General features: G+C 38.5%; 1 protein-coding gene and 1 long non-coding RNA gene across 3 annotated transcripts in view; one reads left to right on the top strand and one right to left on the bottom strand.

Annotated features, from left to right (window-relative positions):
• WDR72 (WD repeat domain 72) overlaps positions 1 to 25,201 on the top strand; it is a 247,424-nt gene that overhangs the window by 112,036 nt on the left and 110,187 nt on the right. For both annotated transcript variants that reach the window (XM_075208023.1, XM_075208021.1), the window contains exon 14: positions 18,954 to 19,159. In XM_075208023.1, coding sequence (XP_075064124.1) covers positions 18,954 to 19,159 — 206 coding nt within the window. The remainder of the gene's footprint in view (positions 1 to 18,953; positions 19,160 to 25,201) is intronic.
• LOC142151920 (uncharacterized) overlaps positions 1 to 25,201 on the bottom strand; it is an 88,662-nt gene that overhangs the window by 39,701 nt on the left and 23,760 nt on the right. The window lies entirely within an intron of this gene.

The raw sequence follows: 25,201 nt of genomic DNA, 5'->3' as shown, positions 1-25,201 counted from the left end.
AAGGGAGGAAGATGGGGAGAGAGAATCAGAGGTGGAAACAGAGAAGGAACGGTCGGCAAGGTAAGAGGTGAACCAGGAGAGGACGGTACCGGAAAGGCCAATGGACTGAAGGGTGTGAAGCAGGAGGGGGTGGTCAACGGTGTCAAAGGCCGCTGAGAGGTCGAGGAGAATCAGGAGGGAATAGTGGCCCAGGGCTTTAGCCGAGAGGCGATTGTTCGTAACTTGAGCCAGGGCAGTTTCAGTGGAATGGAGGGGGCGGAAGCCTGATTGGAGAGGGTCATGGGATCCCACAGCTAGGCACGTGTGTTTGACAGCTGAGTCCTAATTTTACAGTCCTCAAGACCGCAGAAGATTCGCACTACACCAGTTCAGGTAGTAGTAGTACAGTCTCTTCCTCCTCCTTCTCTGTCTGATTGTCTCCTGGTTAGGCAGCCTGGCCTTACAGCTAAATGGCTCATATGAATGGAATAATAATGGGAGAGGGTCACTGGTATGCTCAATGCGTGCAAACAGGCTGACCTGTAAGTGTAAACAGTGAGTGTGTTGCGTTGGTTGGATACAACCAAATAGAGCATAGACCGATCTGGCAAAATGGCCTGCAATCTAAGTATACATTTGTTTTTTTTGCATACCTCTTTCAAACACATTTGGGGACAGTTTGCAAACAAAGGAGGTGCTGTTACCCATAGCAAGAAATGTTTTTGTTTATTAACACTACTAGAAACATTATAGCTAGATTTTGATGTAGGTTACAGCAAATTTTGCAGGGTCAAAGCTTTCGTAAATATATCCAAATGTGTCTGTACATTCAGGGCTTGATCACACCTCTCTGCTGTTAGAGCACTTATCACCTGACAACTCATACCTGAAAACCACATAAAAATAGGATACATGTTAAATTTAGGGGGATAATGTATATTTATATTTTCCCTTTAGTAACTTGCACCCTTTCCATACTTTAACGTGTGCTTTTTATATTAATTCCCACTTCGGTCCTTTATGCCACTTATTACGCAAAACCATTACAGGTAACCACATTTAAATTCCCTTATCAATACTGTACTCCACTTAACACACTTATGCATTATTACAGTACATATATAGAAACATCCTTTACTCACACAATAAGTACATACAGACAACACATATAAGGGAATGTATTAAATGTTAATATAGTCAGATTCCCCGTTTTAGTGAAATAGCAATTTGCAATTCACCTATTCTACTAAAGACAAATCACCATTTACATCTCCCCTTTTCATACCTTAATAAAATACTGGCATACATATCATACATGCCAACTTTCAAAACTTCTCCCCAGTCATGTGACAGGGGGTAGGAGGGGGCATTGTGATGTCACCATAGCCCCACCCCACTATAAAATGCCGAAATTCACGGCATTGAATAGCGGGGCTTACTGACGTGATTAAGCCCCACCCCTGCCATTCAATGCTGTGAATTTCAGCGAACCTGGGAGGTTTACCTACTCTTCCAGGAGTCTGGGAGGACTCCCCAAAATTCAGGAGCCTCCCGGGAATTCCGGGAGAGTAGGCAAGTATGATACATACTGATATTTTACCCAGTGACCCCAGCAGTTTTGCAAACTAGAAACATACTGACCTATTGTTGATCTGTACAGTACATAACACAATCTGTTTTTATACTGTATTAGGGTTACATTAATAAATATTGCATATTAATTTATTAGCAAAATATTGGTCTATTCCAACCTCCTCTAGATAAATATGTATTTTTATATTCCCACAAATAGATGCCTGAAACCAATTACTCACCTATGTACTTTTATGGTATATTTTGCAGATAATTTACACAAATGATAAATGAAAACACAAGCATCTAGATACATAGAAAGCAAGAAAAATATAGAAATGAATATCAGAATACTTTATATTTCTTGCTATTTTTTAAAATATTCATTAGGCTTAAGAGAACATAAGCTATCCAATGTGCTCCTATGTCTGCTTGTCATAAGCAGTATCTGTCAGATACTCAATTTGACCTTTGCAGCTTTGTGATTCTGTCTGTCTTTTGCACTCATGCTCTCTGCCATACCTGCTCTTAGCGTAATTGTTTGTCTGTTCAGTGACAATGAGTGGCAGATTGAGTTGGTTAGGATGGGTACTGTATTTTCAAGAATGAGGTAAAATCAGCTTTGTCACTCTGTACTGTGGGTTTTTAATTAATTGGCTCAGATCTGCATAGGGAATTAATATATAAATTTTGCCAGACCTATGCCTCTTCTAGATCTATTAAAATCATGTCACATTATGTTTCTGCTGGTAAATTCCCTCCTATCCTGTACCTTTAGCAATATGTTGCTGATGTGTAAACTCATCCATACCATTTCTTTCTGTTGTATGTATGTATGTATGTATGTATGTATGTATGTATGTATGTATGTATATATACAAGCAGACATATGTATATATACCATACTTACCTACTTTTGAGACCAGCTGTCCGGGAGGGGGTCCGTTGAGGGGGCGTGGCCACACGCGATGCACCGTTAGGCTCCGCCTCCTGTCAATCTTAGTCAATTCTGGCCAATCGTAGCAGGGGGCGCGACCACGATGCCACAGTTAGCCCCACCCCCACCATTTACATCAACGGGGAGATGCTGGTTCCGGGATTTTTGCCTGCTCTCTCGGGAGTCCGGGAGAACTCCCAAAAATTCGGGAGTCTCCCGGACATTCCGGGAGAGTAGGCAACTATGATGTATACACACACACACACATATATATATATATATATATATATATATATATATATATAAATATATATATATATATATATATATATATATATATATATATATGGATAGATACATACATTTTATCCAAAAATTCCCCCAAATTATTGTGTCTAGTTGCATCCTTCCCTTCTCTGTCATAAAACTACTGGTTTCTTGACAACAGACAATAATTACACTAATTTTCACAAAACTGTATGGACCTTCTCAGTAGAATCTTTAGCGTTTGCTAAAAGAGTACTCTAATTACCCAAATCCTTTAAAATGAAATAACTCGATGGTATAGTCAGAGTTCCAGAGATTTCTTTCCTTAGTCAGTTGATGTGGCTCTCACTGGTGCACATGTTAGGTACTAGACCAAGGATGTAAATTTTACCTGCTCAGTATATATGTCTGCCTTTGATAGACCATAAACCATATGATCTATCAGTCTAACAAAGTGCCTCTCACAATGGGGTCTATTTACCAATGACCGCATAATATGAATGAAACTTTTCAATCCTCATCGCATAGATGCGGATTGAAAAGTTTCTCATATGTATTAAAAAATCAACACAGGAACAGCCGTTCCGCAAAACGGCTGCTCTTGTGAAGATTAACACTTACCTGTCACTGAAGTCTTCTCTTCTCCTCCCTCTGTGGTGCTGCTCGCCCCTCTTTCAGTCCCGGTGCGCATGCGCCGACCACTAAACTCGGGCATGCGCACAGAGATCCCTGTCTGACGGAACCTGAGGCAAGTGTGGAGGGATCACATGATCCCTCCACACATGCGCTGTGCAGCCCTGCTCGTCAGAGCAGCGCTGTTTTCAGTGAAACTTTTCAATTATGGTAATGTACGCCAGCTTCAGATGGCGCCAGCTTCAGATGGCGTACATTACCATGATTGAAAACTAAGTATCAGTCATTGATACATAGCGTTACTGAGCACTTCCCATACACTGTTATGGGGAGTGCTCAGTAAACCGATGAGAGAAGCAAAGCAGCAGATATCTGAGATATCTGCTGCGATGCTGCAATAATACATAGTAATTTAGTGGTAAGTCCCCGAAAACAGCAGTTTTCGGGGATTTACCTCTAAATTAGAGGGGATAGATCTTTGATAAATAGGCCCCAATGTGTGAATATGCTGGAAATGAAGAGCTATTGACAAAAAGAAAATTCAAAAACCATTGACATTGGGCAGATAACATATATTCTGGCTTTTATAACATGCCACATCATGTGCTCATTGTCATCGGTATTAATTTATCCTGACGTAAACAGCTTTTCACTCTGGGACCAGCAAATGATGCAGTGGTCATCTGCATAATATGAGGGTCTTCTGAAGAGAGATAGTTCTTCAATTTCAGCATATTCAGGTAACAGATACACTCTGCTACAGAATGTATCTAACCAACACAGCAAGTTATAGACAAGATAGATCCCTTGGGTTTATTTAAAAAAAAAAAAAAAATATCCACAAAGGTGGACATGTCCTTTAAAACATTCAGGGATGTGCTTAATTACACTGTATACACAAACATCTTCCTCAAGCACTTTTCATACAGCAGTACTGGTCACTTTGACCATTCTTTTGTTCGTAAGCTATGACTTTGGTTTCCTTTTGTTTCCATCACCCTTTGTCTTTCGGCCAGCAATAGTCATCAGTCAGAATTAGATTTGAGTTGGGATGTAGGACTAGACTGATAAATTCTGCAGGAGCTTTTCAGCTGCTTGAGGCTGGGACATTGCTGAGGTCAGGGTCACAGTGGTCAGCAGCATGTATTTACCCTTAAGGCTCATATGCGTGCAAAGCTTTGTTACAGGCTTGTGAGTGTGGCTTATAACATTAACCCTTGCTACACCGCTACATTTACCACACTATCCTTTGTTGCATCGGTCATTCTGTAATTGAATTTGTGTTCAGTACATCTGTGCTAAAATAGCAAATGACAATAGATTTGTTTCCTTGGATTTATAGTAATGTTTATTAATGTTTCCACTGAAGTCCCAAATTAATTATTTATTTTTTCTAGAAATTCAAACACATTTATTATATAAATAGCATAATATAATATATTTGACACTAATAAATGATGCGATGTTATAATAAATGCTTTGTGTTTGTGTTGAAACCTATTCATATCTTCAATGTTATCATAGATTCAATGTTATATATCCTCTGAAGTCTTGGTACTACTCGTTTATTGTTTTGTACTGTTATTCCCTGTACGGTCCATTGTTTGTACTGTGTACGGCGCTACGGAAACCTTGTGGCGCCTTATAAATAAACGATAATAATATTAATAATAATCCTTGAACAAGATAAAAAAAAAATCTGATTATTTTCCAGAGATGACTAAAACAAGAAACAAATGGAAAATAGGGGGGGGGGGCTACCGCGCTCCCAAATGTAGATCAGTTGTTGCCTGGAGGACAAATAAGGGTAGTCCCAACCCTAAACAAGTTAACAAATAGACAAATAGATGGGTCCCCTATGGCGCAGACAAACGGGAGGAGTATGGTGGACACTCCCTAATGGTGGATAGGTAAACAACCTGGTGGATTGGTGGTATCAACCCTTTAGATAATACATAATAGAAGTCAATGTAGTAACCCCATGACGCACAGCAAGTGCTTTTATTCCTCAATGGGTAAACAAATGAATACTCAATCACTGATAGAGAAGGATGTAACCTATTATCACAGATAAAGATATGTGCATAAAAATACAACATAGACTCTATTTGGAGCTGGATCATTTTTTCCCAAGTGCTAGCTATGGTCTTGTGATTCGTATGGTGTTAGGAGTCCTATATACCCTCACCAGCAATACCTATACGGATCTCTGATCTGATTTGCATCTGTGTATCAAAAGGTTTAAGGCTCATCCTATGGTACCTGCATTTTATGATATTCAATGTTGTATTTTTATGCACATATCTTTATCTGTGATAATAGGTTGCATCCTTCTCTATCAGTGATTGAGTATTTATTTGTTTACCCATTGAGGAATAAAAGCACTTGCTGTGCGTCAAGGGGTTACTACATTGCGTTCTATTATGTATTATCTAATGGGTTGATACTACCAATCCACCAGGTTGTTTACCTATCCACCATTAGGGAGTGTCCACCATACTCCTCCCGTTTGTCTGCGCCATAGGGGACCCGTCTATTTGTCTATTTGAAAACAAGAAACAAGGCTTTTGAATCAGGATTTGATGATTAAGCCACTTACTGTACAATAACTTGTCAAATAATCTGAACTAAATTCTTAGCACAAATTGAACTGTAATCTAATTAATTGTTGATTCTGAGCAATACAACTAGCAATTTAAATTGTGGCTGATTTGTCCATGTCTAAATATAACATTCATATCCTATATAGCTTAGATTTGATTATATATATCCATATGCACACATCCAATCACAAACACACACAGGAAAACACACTCACATCTCGTTAGTTGGTCTAGGGAGACACAAAAAGACTTCATCCAATATGATTTTCAGGTTCCAACCCCTCATACAAAGTAATCAATGACATCACTTCCAGATAGTCAATGGGAGTGCCGAATGTTCTGCAAACAGACATTGACTTTCTCCTATTAATAGCAGTAACAGATTTCTCTCTCTATTTAGATAACAACGGGCGGGGGGACATTAATAGCAATAGTGCACTAGTGACAGATTGGCAGATGGGGGTATCAAATGGAAAGCCTCAATAAAGCTGGTCAGCCACATAGGGCTTTAACAGGGGACTTACCCCTCCCCCCCCCCCAGCTGCAGGCCCAATATCAAGCCCTGCTTCTATAATAGTTTCACCTTTGCATGTACATGTACATATAAATAAGCCTCTGCCCCCGAGTGACAATAGACAGAAACACTTAATGATCAATGATCATTATTATCATAATTTAGGTTTTTTTCTGCAATTATTTCCTTTTTTTCTTTCTGGTTTTTGGGGTATTTTGGATATCAAAGCTGAAGCTCATTATTCTGGTTGCATTACAAAAATACAGCAATTACCAACTTATATGGAGCTACAGCATACTTACCTACTCTCCCTGCATGTTTCCTGGGAGGGGTTTAATGATGTGACTTGTGTTGTTAAGCTCTGTAATGCTACGAAGTGAGTGCTACAGGGGTGAGGATAAGGACGATGCAATGGCGTCACCCCCCCCCCCCCACACACACACACTCTTGCATTTGACCTCGGGATATCCCAGAGGGGAGACAACAAAGTTGGTATGTATGTGCTACAGGTTATAAAACATATAACTTGTTTTTTGCTATGAGTAAGTCCTCTATAGGTTCATTTAGCAATTTACTTATTGGACCTATTGTAATAGTCTTGAAAAATATCTACACGTCACTACTATTATCAAATGACTGTAGCCAATGTGTTATGTTTACACAAATACATTATATTGTTATACTGTATGTGACAGTTAACACAGAAAACATCACTGGGCACTCATGTATTTCTGTACTCAAATGCAGTAAGTGTGAAATGACTTTGCTAGAAAGAGGGCACCAGGTTGATCTCTATGCAGCTCATGTGAGCGAGGCAATGAACTTCATCTGTAAGTGATGAAAAATGATACATCTTCAATTGCTCAAAGTTCCATGATAGATACTGCACGATTCAGCTGTCACTCACTAGCTTCTTGAACTCTGACAAAAGACTTAAAATAATAAGCAACCTTGTCAATGAAACACATTTTATTGTTTGACATAAAGAAACCTTAGTTTGTCAAAGCAAACAAGACACGCCACTAAAATATTTTTTTTCTGTAATAATATTTCATTGTGTTTTCTTTACAGCTAATCATGACTGTAATGCATGTGTCATGTATGCATAAGAGATGTGTGTATAGTTCAATGAAACAACAAAGGTTTTTTATGTTACATTTGAAAGCTTAAGACCTGCAATGTCAAACAGAAAAAAGCTAGAATAAAAATATGCAGATAATTACTGCACAGAGAAAAATGCCAACACTATTCTCAGCATGTAAATGTCAACACAGTAAACAACATATTAAAAGTAGTAGCGGAAAATATAGGGATATTTTTTTTCATAATTTATTTATGACATATACCATATGGGTGTAATGTGGGGACAATGTGCATATTTAAAATGGTTTACATCACTTGAAATACCACATTTTATTTGGATAAGTAAAAGGAAAGGACATATATATATATATATAAAATTAAACTTCTCTTTATTATCTATTTCTATTTTACTTCTTTCTCTCCTAGATCGATATTCAAATTGTCCTCATACAAATGGTTCTGCCCTATTGATTTAACGAGCAATGTTATTGGTTTGAAATGCTTTTTAAGTGTTAGATCAAGAAAACTTAGGCCAACCAAAGAAAGTGTATTCTACCTGTCATGATACATAAGGCCCATCCAGGCCCGGCGCTGCCATTAGGCAAGGTTAGGCAATTGCCTAGGGCGCCGGGCTCTGCAGGGCGCCTCAAAATAAAAAAAAAATGACTATGGTCATTTAAAACTGTGCGGAAATCCATGGGGAGGAGAGGAGGGAAGGGGCTATGAATCTTACCTGCATGAAGCTGCTCCTCTCCGCTCTGTCTTCTCCCCTCCGCTCACTGACAGTGACAGGCCATGATGATGACATCATCACGGCTCGACAGTGTCAGTAAGTGGAGGGGAGAAGACAGAGCAGAGAGGAGCAGCTTCATGCAGGTGAGATAAAAAAAGACATGGGGAGGGGAGCTGAGGGGAGGGAAGCGCAGTGCCAATTTTGACAGGGTACCCACGGCGGGGGGCGCCGATTTTTAAAGGGGGGGGGGCGCCGATTTTCACACTGTGCCTAGGGCACCAAGGACCCTAGCACCGGCGCTGGGCCCATCTTGAGTTAAAAGAAATGTGCATAGTACATCGCTAATGTTTAAATTGCACAAAAAACATATGTGTGCATGTAGCCTGACAGACATTGTGCCCCTCAGAAACCAGCAATGCCAATATTCACAGTGATTAGCTATTTTTTTATTCATAGTGCCCAGTACTGTCCACATATTGTCTTTATATTCACTGTACCCAGCAGTGCCCACATACTTGTGTTGATAAATTATTGTCTATTTATAGGGCGCCACATATTCTATAGCACTGTACAATCATCTTACAGATATGATGTAGATCTTACAGATATGACATACATGAATATAATAAACTAACAAGAACACACTGTCATGGATGGAATAACCAGAAACACACTGGAACAGATGGAATAACCAGGAACACACTGGCTTGGATAGAATGACCAAAAACACACTGGCATGGATTGAATAACCAGAAACACACTGGAACAGATAGAATAATCAGAAACACACTGGCTTGGATGGAATAGCCAGAAGCACACAGGAATAGATGGAACAACCAGGAACACACTGGAACAGATGGAATAACTGGGAACACACTGGCATGGATGGAATAACCAAGAACACACGAGAACAGATGGAATAACCAGGAACACACTGGAACAGATGGAATAACCAGGAACACACTGGAACAAATGGAATAATCAGGAACACACTGGCTTGGATAGAATAACAAGGAACACACTGGCATGGATGGAATAACTAGAAACACACTGGAACAGATGGAATAAAAAGGAACACACTGGAACAGATGGAATAACCAGGAACACACTGGAACAAATGGAATAACCAGGAACACACTGGAACAAATGGAATAACCAGGAACACACTGGCATTGATGGAATAACCAGAAACACACTGGCTTGGATAGAATGACCAAGAACACACTGGCATGGATTGAATAACCAGAAACACACTGGAACAGATAGAATAACCAGAAACACACTGGCTTGGATGGAATAGCCAGAAACACACAGGAATAGATGGAACAACCAGAAACACACTGGAACAGATGGAATAACTGGGAACACACTGGCATGGATGGAATAACCAAGCACACATGAGAACAGATGGAATAACCAGGAACACACTGGAACAGATGGAATAACCAGTAACACACTGGAACAGATGGAATAACCAGGAACACACTGGAACAGATGGAATAACCAGGAACACACTGGCATGGATGGAATAACTAGAAACACACTGGAACAGATGGAATAAAAAGGAACACACTGGAACAGATGGAATAACCAGGAACACGCTAGAACAGATGGAATAACAAGGAACACACTGCAACAGATGAAATAACCAGGAACACGCTGGAATGGATAATAACTAACCAGGAACAAACTGTTGGAAAGAATGCAGAAAAACACTGGAGCAGAATACTCAGAAATGCACTGAAGGAGCCAGAGCCAACTAGACACATCTATAAGTCAGAGGTGCCTTATATAGTGTAAAAGCCATAGGAAGCTGGGCATACTGCACATGTCCAAGAAAACCAAGATGGTACACACCATCTTGTTGCAGCATCAGGGTGCTGAAGGGGGAGGCGTTCCCCAACATTGCCTGGACAGTGAAGAAGAGTGCGTCGTACCATGGTAGGTCCAGAAGAGGGTTTGGTGCGAGACAGTACCTGTTTGTTCATGCGTGTGAGGGAGCAAACAGGTCTAGTAGGGGTATGATAGGCAAGCACTAAGAGGTGAGATTTGAGTGAGTTATTGAAGGATTGTAGGTTGAAGAGAATCTGGTGGGTCAGGCAAGGAGTTCCATAGCACAGGAGCAGTCTTGGAGACAAAAGTGGTAGGAAGTTATGAGAGGGGAAGAGAGATGAAAGTAAGAGAATGTATTGAGTGGTGGGAGAGGAACATTATTCTAGCCACAGCATTCAGAATGGTTTGTAGAGGAGAAAGGCAGGTCAGGGGAAAACCAGTAAGGAGGAAGTTAAAGTAGTCAAGGTGGAAATAATGAGCAAGTGGACCTGGGTTTTATTTACTTCCTGAGTGAAGAAGGGTCCAATTTTGGCAATGTTGCAGAGGAGGAGGTGACAAGGCTGTGAGGCTGTGAGAGGGACTGGAGGTGAAGGGTAAAGCTGAGGGTGGAGTCCAGGATAATACCAAGGCAGTGTCGGTGGAAAACAGGGGAGAGAGTGAAGTTGTCGACTGTGAGAGAGGGGCAAAGGTATATGCATGGAAAAAGATGATAGGCTGACTATACCAAGTAGAGTCCGTATCCTCATTGTGTCCATATGGTTAGTAAGCAGTGCTCACGTACACAATGTGCAAAACAGTGTCTATATAAATGTTGTCCTCCAACAAATTTAAGGCCCACACATTTTTTGGACTTCAAATTAAAGTGGACCTAAGATTGGTTTGAGGAGGTGAAAATCAAGTGATGCAAATGGTGCTAGGGTCAAATAGAGACTATGGGCTAGATTTACTAAGCTGCGGTTTAAAAAAGTGGGGATGTTGCCTATAGCAACCAATCAGATTCTAGCTTTCATTTATTTAGTACCTTCTACAAAATGACAGCTAGAATCTGATTGGTTGCTATAGGCAACATCCCCACTTTTTCAAACCCGCAGCTTAGTAAATCTAGCCCTATAAGTGTGTCAAGCACTGTCCCAGTCTCCCCTATGTACCTACTCCTGACTGTCCAATATGCATGAACCATGTTCTTTGTTTATGAAATCAGATATGATAGCCAGGACACATGTGAGGCTAGGCTAGTTGATGGATTCTCCCGTGTTCTGGTGGGCTAGAAGGATCTTTGGATAAATTTATTCTTTTCAATATCCTAAGGTTTTGGATGGTGAAAATCAGACCTGGATTAAAGCTTTGTGGGTCCTGGGACACAGGAGGGCCCCTATTGCCAAAAATAAAGGGCACAGTGTCATCATTCACAAGTGAGAAGAACTGCAAAAACTGTATTATTGTTACACTAATACCTCATTTTCACATCTATGTCATCTCTCTTTGCAGCCCCCTCTGTGCCTCTCTCACTGCAGCCCCTTCCATGCCTCTCTCACTGCAGCCCCCTCCGTGCCTCTCTCATCGCAGCCCCTCCATGTCTCTCTCATTCTAGCCTTCTCTGTGTCTCTCTCATTCTAGCCTTCTCTGTGTCTCTCTCTTTCTAGCCTTCTCTGTGTCTCTCTCATTCTAGCCTTCTCTGTGTTTCTATCATTGCTGCCCCTTTCATGTCTCACTCATTGCCCCCTCCATGCCTCTCTCATTGCTGCACCCTTAATGTCACTTTCATCACTCCCTCAGTGCCTCTCTCTTTTCTGCACCCATCATGCCTCTCTTATTTTGTCTCCTTCATTGCCTCCTCTGTGTCTCTCTCATTGCAGCCCATTATAGGTCCCACTGCAAGCCCCATCCCAGTCTCATTGCAGCCTTCACCCCTATTAGTCTAATTGCAGACTTCCCATAAGTTTAACTGCAGGCCCCTTTATAGGTCTCATTGCAGGCCCTCCCTCTGTAGGTCTCATTGCACCCCCCACCTTATAGGTCTTAGGTCTCTTTTGTTGTGACTGCTAGCGCCATCCTGCAGCTCCGCTGTGTGTTCCTTACAGCTAAACAGGATGTGATTATACTTCCTCTCTGAGCACAGCACTGTGAGGCTGCCAGAGACAGTTATTAATCTACTAAACTTTCTGTCCTCGTGGGACACTGTCTAAGGGAGGGGGGGCACATGCCCCACCCCCTTAATCCGGCTTTGGTAGCGACTAAGGCATAAATTGGCTAAGTGTAAAATGTAAATTATCATAGTGTGTGGTGGCCATGTTTTGACAAAAAATGGAAAAATAGGAATTGATAGCAATGATTTTTAAAAGTGTTAATGAAGTGTTGTATAACTATAGATTGTTGTAATATACGCAAGGAAAGGCTTTTATTAAAATATTATATTACTTGGGTTTGTTTTAAAATCATGTGACCTCTTGCAATTAAAATCATTGGCACTGAGCTCCATTTTTAATTGTTAGACTGGTAAAGTACAAGTTAGTTGGCATCACTATGCGCCATAGAACTGCTTGTTGGACACGTCTATATGGCTATTTAGTGGTTTAGGTACTGTCTATTAATATAGTAAATAGAACACTGGTTGGCACCGGAATTAACAATGAAACATAGTCCTTAGCGCTCTCCAATAGGTATTGTGTGTTGATGATAGGGAATTAGATTTTTAAACAAAAATGTACTTACTTTCACATGGGGGTAATTTTTATATAACACAACCTTGTATCAATTTGACAGAAAGCCTGCATTAGTACTCTGTGCACACACTATGTCCTTGTTACATACAGTTCAATCATATGATGACATAGGTCCCTGCCTTCCACAAGATCAGCATCCTCAATTACTGGTATACTCTGTGCTGCTGTGATTATTCTGATGAGAAGATATAAATGGGGTAGTATGGTTGGAGGAAAAAAAATATTAAATTAATGATGAAGGTGATGCTAACGTTGTAAAAGAATGGACTGTGAAGAGACAGTTTTGCTTTTCCACCATGCAAATTTACCACCATATTCACGAAGTGGTAAAATGTCTTCATATTTAAAGGGCCAAAAATCAGGAATAAAGACATGTTGTGCTACTTGTTATTTCCAAAGCAGACAATTGGGCACATTTGTACAAACAAAAATATATTACATTACTGTATATTTTGCGTTGAAACTTGTATCAGATGATCACACTGCTGAGCTCTTATTGTGAGTCTAGAACCTATGGGAATGACTCATTCAAGGCAAGGCAGAAAACGAGTAAATTTGATCCTGGACAAACCACGTAACAATGCAAGGGGTGCAGATTAGTTTATAATTTTGCATGAAAGCAAAATACTGGATGCTTTTTTCATGTAGCCCACAAAGACTTGATAGCCTTATTTTTACATTGAAATTTAAAATTGGTCTAGGACATGCCCTTCCCCAACTATAGATCTGTTCCTTCATTTTTAATTTACCACCCCCTCCAATGCAACATGGTTTTGCCAAGGTGCAAAGTTTTTTGCTTTGCTTTCCTCAATGACTCAGACCCTATATCTTTATTTTTTTGTACTCATATTATTTGCAAAACTGTAGCAGTAGTAATAGTTTATTGATTTATATATTTATATAAATGTATTCTTTGAAATATTGGATGATATGAGATTCCATAAAACCACCCCTACGTAGTTGTACTGCTTAGAAATCAAGTACTGCACTATAGCTAGCGGCAGAAAATAGCATGGGTAAATCCTGATAAATATTGTATAGATGAAATATCAAGAGCACAAAGGTCTTTTCTGCAAGGTTAAAAGCAATGCTTTTCTTTTTCAAGAGTCTATTTTATTTACTCAATATATGTATCTTAACTTCGTGTATCACTACATAATGGTTCCTTTTTACAGTTCAACCTGATAAAAAACAATCCGAAAAATAAATATATAATCCAAAAAAATGTTTTTTTAGATAACACAATTGTCACAAATAAATAAATAAATGTGTCATAGATCCAATGTTATCATAGACAGTTATTCTTGGTGTAATGTTTGAAGGGTTGTTTTATGTACCAAGATCAAAGTCATTGATCAGTCTTGCCTGAAAACAAATACACCTCTGCAGGGGTGATCGGTAGAAGCATTAAAGTACAGGGCTTTGTGTCTGACTGAGGCTCAAGGCTCCTTTTCTTTCTAAAAGCACAAAGTCCATATAGAATTGGGAAGATATGTTAATGTTAATTTAGAAATAAAAAGAAATTTTGTAAAATGTAGTGACATGTTAATATTACAGCAGCAGGTATTGTCTGGTCCTTTAATTGGAACTTGATGCACAAGCTTTCATGTCACACTGTAGAAAGAACATATATGGGGAAGATTGCTCCTGGCCAGAGTGGCATCAGGTGACTCTTATGAAGGCCACATGCTATGTACCCTCCAAGCTACCTGTTGCCCACTTCTGATCTATAGAGAGTCCAAAATCAATAGTCTGGCTTCCTTATTATTCCATCTGGGAAATGAGGAGAGCAGTTGATTTTTTAACCTGTGGAATAAAACCTACGGTTATCCACAAGAGTTCTCTAACAGATCATTTGTCATTAGCAGCCACTCTTGCTGTGGTCCTAACTCACCATAGAGGAAAACCCCTCACTCTCAATAAAATGTTATATGAACTTACTAAATATGACACTGCTTTCTAGTCCTACCATTGCTGAAAATCCAAAACACATTACCAATATTTCCCATTTTCTAGCTAATGAGAAAATATATCCTCTTTCTAAGCAGGGTTTTAATCTTTTTTACATTTTCAACAAAACAAGCGTTGGATTAAGACATATTATTAAACATTATAATCTTTTAATGGTTAAATTTAGAGATATCAAAATCATGGTACTGGGGTCCACCTAGGCCATGCCTATTGCTTAATCCCCTGGTAATTTTAATGGCCTGTCTTTCCATATTTTAATTTATTCAATTTATTCATCTGGATGGGAGTTTCTATACTGCTTTATCAAACGACATAAACTTCATCTGTAGTCTACAATGGAACAGCAAGGAAAGGTTATCATGTTGAATGGTAAAATTCAAATCTGGCGTTGCCAATTAACTTTAGCAAAAAGTGTGTTACGAAAGTAATGTGCTAATAATATGATGCAATTATAATGACTTTCCTGATATTCTCAAGTATTAATAATACTATGTGTTGCAGAATTTCTAGTTCATTAAACAAAAAAATATTTTTATTTGTAAATTCTTGCTGATGTTTTGATTACCTTCCTGTCGGAACTGTAAGCTTGTTTATGTTAAATGTATAGAACAATACTAATCTGATACAGAACCTTAGGCATCATTTTAGGTTTAAATGACAGCGTAACAATATGAAATACATGAATAAGTACCAGTACCAGTACTAGCCTTGGTTTGTGCATAGCCGTCTTCATTGTGATTGTGCTCCTGCATTTTTTCATACCTTTGTATCTCACAATAAACTGGGTGGTAAGAAAATCCTTTTTCTTACCACCTATACATAAAAAATTCTGTAGTGCAGTCTAGTTAAGAGGAACAGGTTTTGTAAATCTATCACAAAAACAAAACAGGGATGTGGCTGTATTGATTCATATAATGACGGCACCACATTATACGTACACATTTCACATAGCTCCTCTGCAATTTATTGCACCCCAATTCCTGGTGTCTGATTATAAACCCAGTCTTGATCTTACGGGGGTTAAAACACCTAATTTTCTGTATAGCTCATCTATCATATATGTTTTTAATTTTGCACATCAAAAAGTCAGCAGAAGATAGATTGTCAACACCATAGTGAATTCATGAAAAATGGTGACCTTGGGAGACTGGAAAAAAATCAGCAATGATTATGTCACTATGTTTTACACAACCAGTTTGAGTCAACAGCGACTATTCAATGTAATTAAACCCACACATTACAGTTTTTATTAGTCACTTTCAAGAATCTTTGATAGACTCACAAATTACCTGTTTTCAGCAACACAGTTATATCCTAATAATTGTGTGAATCTAATTTTTGGGTTCTATGCCAGAAACATTTCTTGTACAGCATTGTGTGCAACAAGCTATGATGTGGAAAAACAAGTAATATCCTTAATTGGACCACAAGGGGATTGTAGTATTTGAGAGCTGAAACCTCAAGTGGTTGTGTACTGCTGAGCGCTGAAAAGATGGTGGTTAATTTGCTATATGCTCTCCTGATACCAGATTTGTTAAGAATTAGTGGTGTATTCTCAACTCCCCCAAATTCATATGCAAAATGAGCAAATTGCGTAGCCTTTTGCTAATCAAGGTTTATACCAGCAAATCTATTATTTCCTTTGATTCTCATATATCCAATTTTAATAATCTCACTCTGCAAAACAAAATCATAGTTTTCTACAGGTCCGCAAAACTAGGCACATGGCATGCCCTTGCTCCGCCAAATGTCTCCCATGAGCCGCAAACATGATGGGAAACTAGGCACACTGTGCCTTTGAAGTTTTCTACATTGAAAATGACCTTCAAAGTGTTTAAGTCAACACGTCTCAAGCGTTTCTGCTAAAGAATTAAACAATTATGACTAAAAATGTATATTTGCCGTTTAACAGCTCTCAGTTGAATTAGTAAGGGAAACTAGTTTATACGTGTTACGGAAATTTCTTTATTTCAAGTCATTGTAATATTAGGCCTGTCATGATAATGAAATGTTTCACATAGCACACTTATTATAGTTTGTGTTGGCCTGTATTGTAGTTCGAGTATAAAATATGTAAAATAAAACAAGAAAGAATAAAATCAGGCAGACAATGCTATAGTACTTTTCACATATAGATGTAGCAAATGCAGTGCCCACACAAATGTACAGTAGTCTGGGCTAGTAATAGACCATAGTTGCCAACCTTTGAAGATTGGCCTTCCGGAGTCTCGGTGTGAAGGTGGGTGTGAGGGGGCAGGGTTCAGTGAATCGCGTCATTTTATGACGAAGGAGGGCCAAAATGATGCGATTCCCAGAGAATTGCATCATGGGGGCTCAAAATCTGCCCACTTCACTAGGAAGTGGGAAGATGCAGGAGAATTGCCACCTACCTGAAATTTGGGAGTCTCCCGGACATTCCTGGAGAGTTGGCAAGTATGTAATAGATGCGAAGAACATTCATAGATGTTTTCCCCAAATACAAGCCAAGAAGAAAGAGTGTCTGAGGGTTTATAATGCTATAGACATGTGACATTTGTTGATGCTTGCTGATTGGCTTCTGTGTGACTGGCCTGATGCACCAGTGAGTGTTATTTAGGCAGGAAATATTAGGAGAGTCAGGCCAGTTTGCAAATTTCTGAAATACGCACAAATTTCGCAATGGGATAACTTCACTTGCTCATCTCTTTTTCCAATAACTAACGGATAAGCATGATGATCAAATCTGTTAGGTCTATAAATTCTATAAATGAGTCAATTAGAAAGAATATTAGTGTTATTTTACTGATATAAAAACACTATTGAAGAACAAAACTAGTAACCTTCATTGTTACAGCACAAAACTTTTTGCTTTATCTAGTACTAAAACCCAGGTAAGCAACAGCGGGTGGCAAGCCCTGGTATAACTGGAAACAAATTTAGAATTTCCCTCCAAAAGGACCAACAATATCACATGTCATTCAATGTTTGATTACAAGTTTAAAATGACTAGTTCAGTCACATAAGACCACCTTATCTATGCATAGAGATGGATATCCTGCTGAGAGAATGAGTGCTGTCCTGATAGACTGCAAATGCTTTTGATCATAAAATGAATCACACTACTTATTGCCTCATAAAATGTTGCTTTGTTCATTGCATGCTTTTTATTTACCTATTTGAACACAAGAGGGCAGTGCCTGTATTCATACTCCAAAGGTCATTTATGAAAGTGCATATGCCATTTGCACCTGTTTTTCAGAAGTGTGTCTGATTTTAAACAATGTGCATTGAAAATGGCTGTGTTCTGCAACATTTTGCATCTTTTCCATTGACGTATGAAGTATTGTGGCAATCATTATTTAATCATTATGGGGGCAAAATTAACGTATAACGTATGGGGGCAATTTTGTTGTTAATTAGTTTATGGAGACAATATCATAGCTTTTTATATTATGGGGCAATATGAATATATAATGATATGAAGGGGCATTAATATTTGATTGCTAACAGGGACAAAAATAATTTATGGTGGGTGCATCATTTATATTGTACACATGTGGCACTACAAGTGCCAGCATGCACCTGTTTGCAAGTTCATGCTGGCACTTGTTGCCCCATCATAATTAATTATTGCCACCATTAGCAATCAAATATTATTGACCCTTAATATTATATATTCTTATTGCCCCCTTAATATAATGAACAATAAAAATGGACTCCCATAAGTTAATTATAAATTAATTTTGTCTCCATAATCATTAAATAATGATGGCCACAATAATTTATAAGTCAATGGTGCCTCCTCCTAAGTAATGAATGGAACAATAAGCACAATTTTTATTAAATCTAGCCCAAGGTGCAGTTGCTATGGGGTCCCCATCTAAGGGGGAAGTTGCCATCCCTGACAAAGCCCCATGTGTATATGTGAGTTTTTTATGATTAGGTGGACATGGTGCCCTTACAAATTTCTGCTGTGGGCCCACAAAGTTAATCCCCAGATAAAGACAGCCCTAATGAGATTATAGTGAAACTTCAAATAAAATATCCAAATACTATAATAGGAATATTTTTTTGTGCATGATTGGGTCATTTTAAGTAATTTATATGTGTTTTCTTTTTGAATCAGGAACTTTAGAACGCCATGAAACAGGAGAGATGGCAAAAGCAATTGTTAATGCCTGTGAAGATTTCACCACTGATGCGACAGACTCCATAGTAAACACCTTTCAAGATACACAACGAAACATGAAGACAACTTTCAAATCATCAAACTCGTATAAACTTGGATCCCTGTCCCATAATCTAATGCACCCTGAAAAGTCATCGAACAAAGTAAGGAGGCAAATATTTTGTTTAAACATTATAGAAGCCGAATAAAAACTATAGAACACTGTAATGTAAGGTCTGCTACAAATAGAAATTCTATACAGAACTAGCTATGTTTTCTTTACAGATCCAATCCCCTGCCCCCAATTGAAATAACCGCTTGGTTCCCATATCCAGGAGCAAGGGCTGACTGGCAAGTTTTAGCCTGGGGGGCGAGACTTGGCTCAACAATCTATTAAGAACATTTTAAAGGAAAAAAAATGCAGATAGCCCAGTGACCCTGCCCAAGGTAGCCCACTATGTGCCCGTCCCTTCCCCTCAGCCCAGCCAGCCCCTGTCCAGGACAGCTCAGTTCTCATTACACTCACCATGTCTTTTCATACAAAGCTCAGTCACGGCTCCAAACGGAAAACTTTAAATGATTACAATGATTAGTGCACATGTATCTAGTAAACTGATTGTATGTCATCATGGCAGGAGCATTAACCATTACAGAGCATTGAGTGTTCGCAGTGTTACTAGTCATGTAAACCCATTGGATAGTTCTGTTTGGAGGCTGGGACTAGCTAGTTCTTCTATAACTAAATGCAGATTTGTATGTGAAAATATGACCGCTGCCTGCTCACTTGAATTTTAAACTTGGCAATATTCTGGGCTTTTTGTTATGGCTAAATGACATACAGTACCCCCACAACTAGAGATGTCTTGTTGGACCCTTTCTAGATAGATGGTACCAAGTATTGACTTCTGTAGTGTATTAAGACATGCAGTTCCCAGACCCTGTCTCTTATTGTTCTTCCCATAACACACTCTAATTTATTTACTTGAAATCTGCAAGGTCTGTGTTTGCCGTCAACATCTGTGCTACAATAGCCATTACTCTTGTGCAGCTGCATGAATCAACATGCCCTTGGTGCTATTGATCAGCCAAAAGACTGAAAAACATAGGAGAGCGCACCCTAGTAAGTGCTTGCACTATGCACCAGTCCACTGAAAACAGCCTAAAATATCTGCTTTCCAAACCCACGTTCGAAATTTCAAATGTAGAAATGCTGTCATGAACGTCTAGGTCTCAAAAACAGATACCAAATATTTTTAAGGTCAACGTTGTAGCTAAGTTTGAGGATTCATAGTATTTCTAAAATGCAATTAGTTTTAATCCAACATCTATTGGCCTCATAGAGATTTGAAGGGGACAGATTCTCTTTTGAAGAAAGAAAGCAGCACATGATTGGACCAAAGCTATTTTAGTCGCCACCACCATTCAATTTTCAAAGCCCTTTGACCACTTTAGACATCTGACTGCCAAATATTGCTCCGCTCAGCTCTTGACAAACGCATTAATATATATATATATATATATATATATATATATATATATATATATATGTTGCAGAGCATTTTGTTATGGATTGGTTATTTTGCCCCTTAAATCCTGAAGATATTCAGCTAATAAGTGATGGTTTTCTCTTAAGAACACCAAGTCACATATTACAAAACCACCTTTACTTTCTTTTGCTTTTAATAAAACAGTTCATGGTGTCTGATTCCCACTAATGCATCAGAAGTCTGAACTGTAGGAAATTTCGAATCCTGAGTTAGATTTCCAGTGATGTAAGCCACAATGTACTAGCTCACAAGACACATTGGGAGCCCTACATTCACAGGTAGCCTCTCTATTTTGTTTTATTTTGCCTGCCTATAACATATGCAAAATGGTTAAAAAAGCATGAACAATTAAACATGCTTTCCTATGAGACTGTTCCCAATTGGGCACCACAGTGGGGCATTGATTAGCATTGTTGTATCATAGAGCTGGGGATATGTGTTTGATTCAAACCAAGGCCCTATCTTTTTGGTGTTGCTCGGGGTTCCTCCGATTTACTCCCAAAGTTTAAAAACATACTGCTAGGTTAATTGGGACAGAGACTGTTTAGATATCATCTATAGAGTGCTTTGTAATCTGATTCACGCTATGTAAATAAACAAATAATAATTACAGATTAATAGCATCATTTTTTATTACAATTATTTTTTATTGTAAATAATATGCATTCAATTCACATAGAGCAAAACATATGGGGGTAAATGTATCAAGCTGAGAGTTTTCCGTCGGGTTTAAAAAGTGGAGATGTTGCCTATAGCAACCAATTAGATTCTAGCTATCATTTTGTAGAATGTACTAAATAAATGACAGCTAGAATCTGATTGGTTTTTCAAACCCGCCAGAAAACTCTCAGCTTTATATATTTATCCCCTAGTGCGTGTCTGAATAAAGCCCAACCAATTGCACTGCATATGTTCTCTGTGTTTTATAGGGTATATGGGCCAGAGCGATTGCCTACTTATACATCTTAATTTTTCTTTCAATATTTAAAAACATGTCAATAAAATATTAATAATTAATAAAACAGAGTTTAATTAGAAATACCAGATGTAATTTAAACATTTATCGTTTCCATTACTGTTTACACATACACTAGGTTACACTATTTCTGGAAGTGTTACTTTACAGAGATAAATGTGATATTACAGAGGACAATACCAAAGCAAAGTATCTCCTCTGGTTATATCTCAGTTACTGCTGCTGTGGCGCTTTCAGGGAGACCTGTAGGTTAATCTATTCAGATTTGCGTATCAATGCAGGAAGAGGCCTGTTCAGCACAGTTGAACTTCAAAGATTCTACCGTGTCACAGCATTTGTGCTCATGTAAATCTGGGTTACAAAAAGAAGAATGCCTCAATTTCATGGTCCCCTGTCCTTTCCTATTTGATTATTGTAGTGCACGTGCCAAGTGGACTCCCAGTAACAGAAGGCTACTGCTTGGTCTTGTGTGACAAATGCAGTTGACACAAGATCCATATTAATGTTGTCAAGGATCTTTGATGTATCTAAGCAGATTTTAATTATTTTCAACACCACAATCCCTATGTTATATGGTTTAATAGTTTTTTTTTTTAAGGAAGCCTGTTAACTCATTCATTTCTAGACAAGTCTGCAATACGCTACTACGGCAACAAAAGGCTTTATATTTTATTCTATGTTATAAAAAAAAAACTCTTAAAAAAACAAACAAAAAAACAAAAAAGAACTTTGATATTTGCTTCCTTCCCCAACAAAGGGCATTCATCAAGTCAGCGATTTGTGTGGCAAAGTGCCATTTGAATAGTGTATTGTTAGAATACTTATGGTCCGCTTGACAAGGACTCTTGCTGTAAATAGTGCAATTTGACTCCAGCTGTTAAAGAGTGTCTCTGACAGGAGCCAAATAGAATGGAGATGCTTTACTGCACCGCAGAAAAATCAATATTGGGTTTTTGTTCACAGTAACCTGCTCTTTTCTGCAGATTTATACAATCATATATGGACCTTGCAGAGGAGAATAGAAGAAAAAAGCTAACTATAAATAATATTAGTGCAATATCTATGCATATTGTAGCCAGAGAAACATATTGCCTTTTGAAACAGTTGTGGCTACTGTTAGAATTTTTCTTTAAATTCCCTCGTATATTTTATTTATCTTTATCCCACAGTTAGTGGGAGCATTCAAACCCATCCATAAAATGATATATGTAGCTTTGTTATTTCACAGAGGTGGAACTGCCCTCCTATAAGTTGCTTGGGAGGCAAGCAGTGACACAGGCTATAATGCCTGAAGTGATGAGACCAGTGTTGCATTAATTTGCAGTGATACTACAATTTCTTTAACAGGAAATAGATGAATAAAATACAATATTTTTACAAACACAAAATCACTTTGCATTGTGTGTGATGATTTGTACACTTCTTTAGACGGTTCCGCCATCCACTACAATATCTATGTGAAAATCAACATTTTTTTTTTGAAGACTGTAATGAATACAAAGGACTGGAATTTCTGTACATGTTTACTTTAAGTCTTGGAGGCAAGATGAAATAATATAAAGATTATTTGCTTTTCAATGTGCTTTTTAATCTGTTGATCATAATGTGTTTAGTGATAATAATTGTTGATAATGTGGCGCACATAAAAATGAAATAGTTTACAATTAAAAATTTGGCACCTGCAGCAATAGAGATAACAGACAATGATTATCAAAAGCGTCATCCTATATTTATTTTTCATTACCTCTCAATATTGGTCAAAAAGATTATTATTATTTTTTTAAAAGTATTATTTATTTTTGACAAAATGCTGAAAATGGTTCTGAAAAAATGTATAATATTCACTTCCATCTAACAAGTACTTTAAATAATCCAAGTTTATCTTTCCACGCACACTTAAAGCTTGTTGATTTCTCTGATTTTTACACCTCTTTTCTGTTTAATACTTTGTGATAACTCATGGTAAGGTTGGGCAGTGACATTTTTTGGGGGCGGGGTTTAAGGTTAGCTTGTTTTTCACAGAGTGAAAGGAGCTGTTAGAAATTCTAATCATCAGACGCTGTCCATTTAACATCTGTTTTTGTTTTGAAATAAATGTAAACTAATGGCAGCAATCTTATCACTTTTGTCACTTATTTACATTAATGCATCAGGAAAAAATAAAAAGTGAATTATTAGAACATCATGGGTAGAAAAAATTGTAATTTGAAATATATAAATATAAAATGAGGGTCACATACACATATAAGTCTGTCCAACTTGTTTAGTTTTTTCTTTGTGTTGATGGTCAGAATAATGTTATTTATGTATGACCACGTCCCATGTGCTATTGAAAAATGATGCTGCATAGAGGTCATCTGGAAAAGCAGAAACTACACAAAAGCTTCAGACTTTCATATGCAGCCTGCAGGACAGTACAATAATTAAAAACAAAGCTAAAATATTTGCCCTCATGAGTGGGGTAAAAAGCCTTTGGGCCTTGTTCTTAAAAGCACAGGATATAGGGAGGAAGCAAAATACACACTTGCTAGTCCAAGTTCCTATGTTTGCTGTCTTTACAATCCCCTCTCTAACCCCCTTCTTCATCGGCTTCTGCTACTCTGATGAGGGAGCAGAGCTTGGCGCTTCATTTCACCAGAGCCGGATTTAGACCTCATGGGGCCCTAGGCAAGATATTGGTTTGGGCCCCCCTTCCTCCCCGAAACAATCCATAGCACTATGTTTTTTTAGCATAGCATATACTCCTACAGTTAAGTAGAAGGGTAAGCTATGTGCCGCCGCACATCACGCTGCTCCTCCTGCATCACCATGCGGCCCCTCATTATTGTCCCTCTCATCACACTGTGCTCTCATTTATCATTACACTATATCACACTGCGATCCCCTCATTACTGTTCCTCTCATCACACTGCTCTCCTTTATCATTACACTACAACACCATGCGGCCCCTCATTATTGTCCCTCTCATCACACTGTGCCCTCCTTTATCATTACACTGCATCACACTGCGGCCCCTCATTATTGTTCCTCTCATCACACTGTGCCCTTCTTTATCATTACACTGCATCACACTGCGATCCCCTCATTACTGTTCCTCTCATCACACTGCTCTCCTTTATCATTACACTACAACACCATGCGGCCCCTCATTATTGTCCCTCTCATCACACTGTGCCCTCGTTTATCATTACACTACATCACACTGCGATCCCCTCATTACTGTCCCTCTCATCACACTGTGCCCTCCTTTATCATTACACTACAACACCATGCGGCCCCTCATTATTGTCCCTCTCATCACACTGTGCCCTCCTTTATCATTACACTACATCACACTGCGATCCCCTCATTACTGTCCCTCTCATCACACTGTGCCCTCCTTTATCATTACACTACAACACCATGCGGCCCCTCATTATTGTCCCTCTCATCACACTGTGCCCTCCTTTATCATTACACTGCATCACACTGTGGTCCCAGCAGTTAAAGAATAATGTCCATGGACCCCATATTTTGTAAAAAGATCTAGCAGAATTTTGAATTATACTAATCATATACTCCATACGATGAATATTAAGCTCAGTGGTCAAAGTGGAAATTTAGAAGTGGCAGTATGAAAAATGTAATGGGAATGTAAACAAGTGAATGGAATATTATTATTTTACAATGAAGGCAGTATTAGA

The sequence above is a fragment of the Mixophyes fleayi genome, chromosome 4, assembly GCF_038048845.1.
Source record: "Mixophyes fleayi isolate aMixFle1 chromosome 4, aMixFle1.hap1, whole genome shotgun sequence".
NCBI classification, from domain to species: Eukaryota; Metazoa; Chordata; class Amphibia; order Anura; family Limnodynastidae; genus Mixophyes; species Mixophyes fleayi.
Note: the sequence above shows the minus strand (reverse complement) of the source record. Positions and strands in the feature narration are given on the sequence as shown.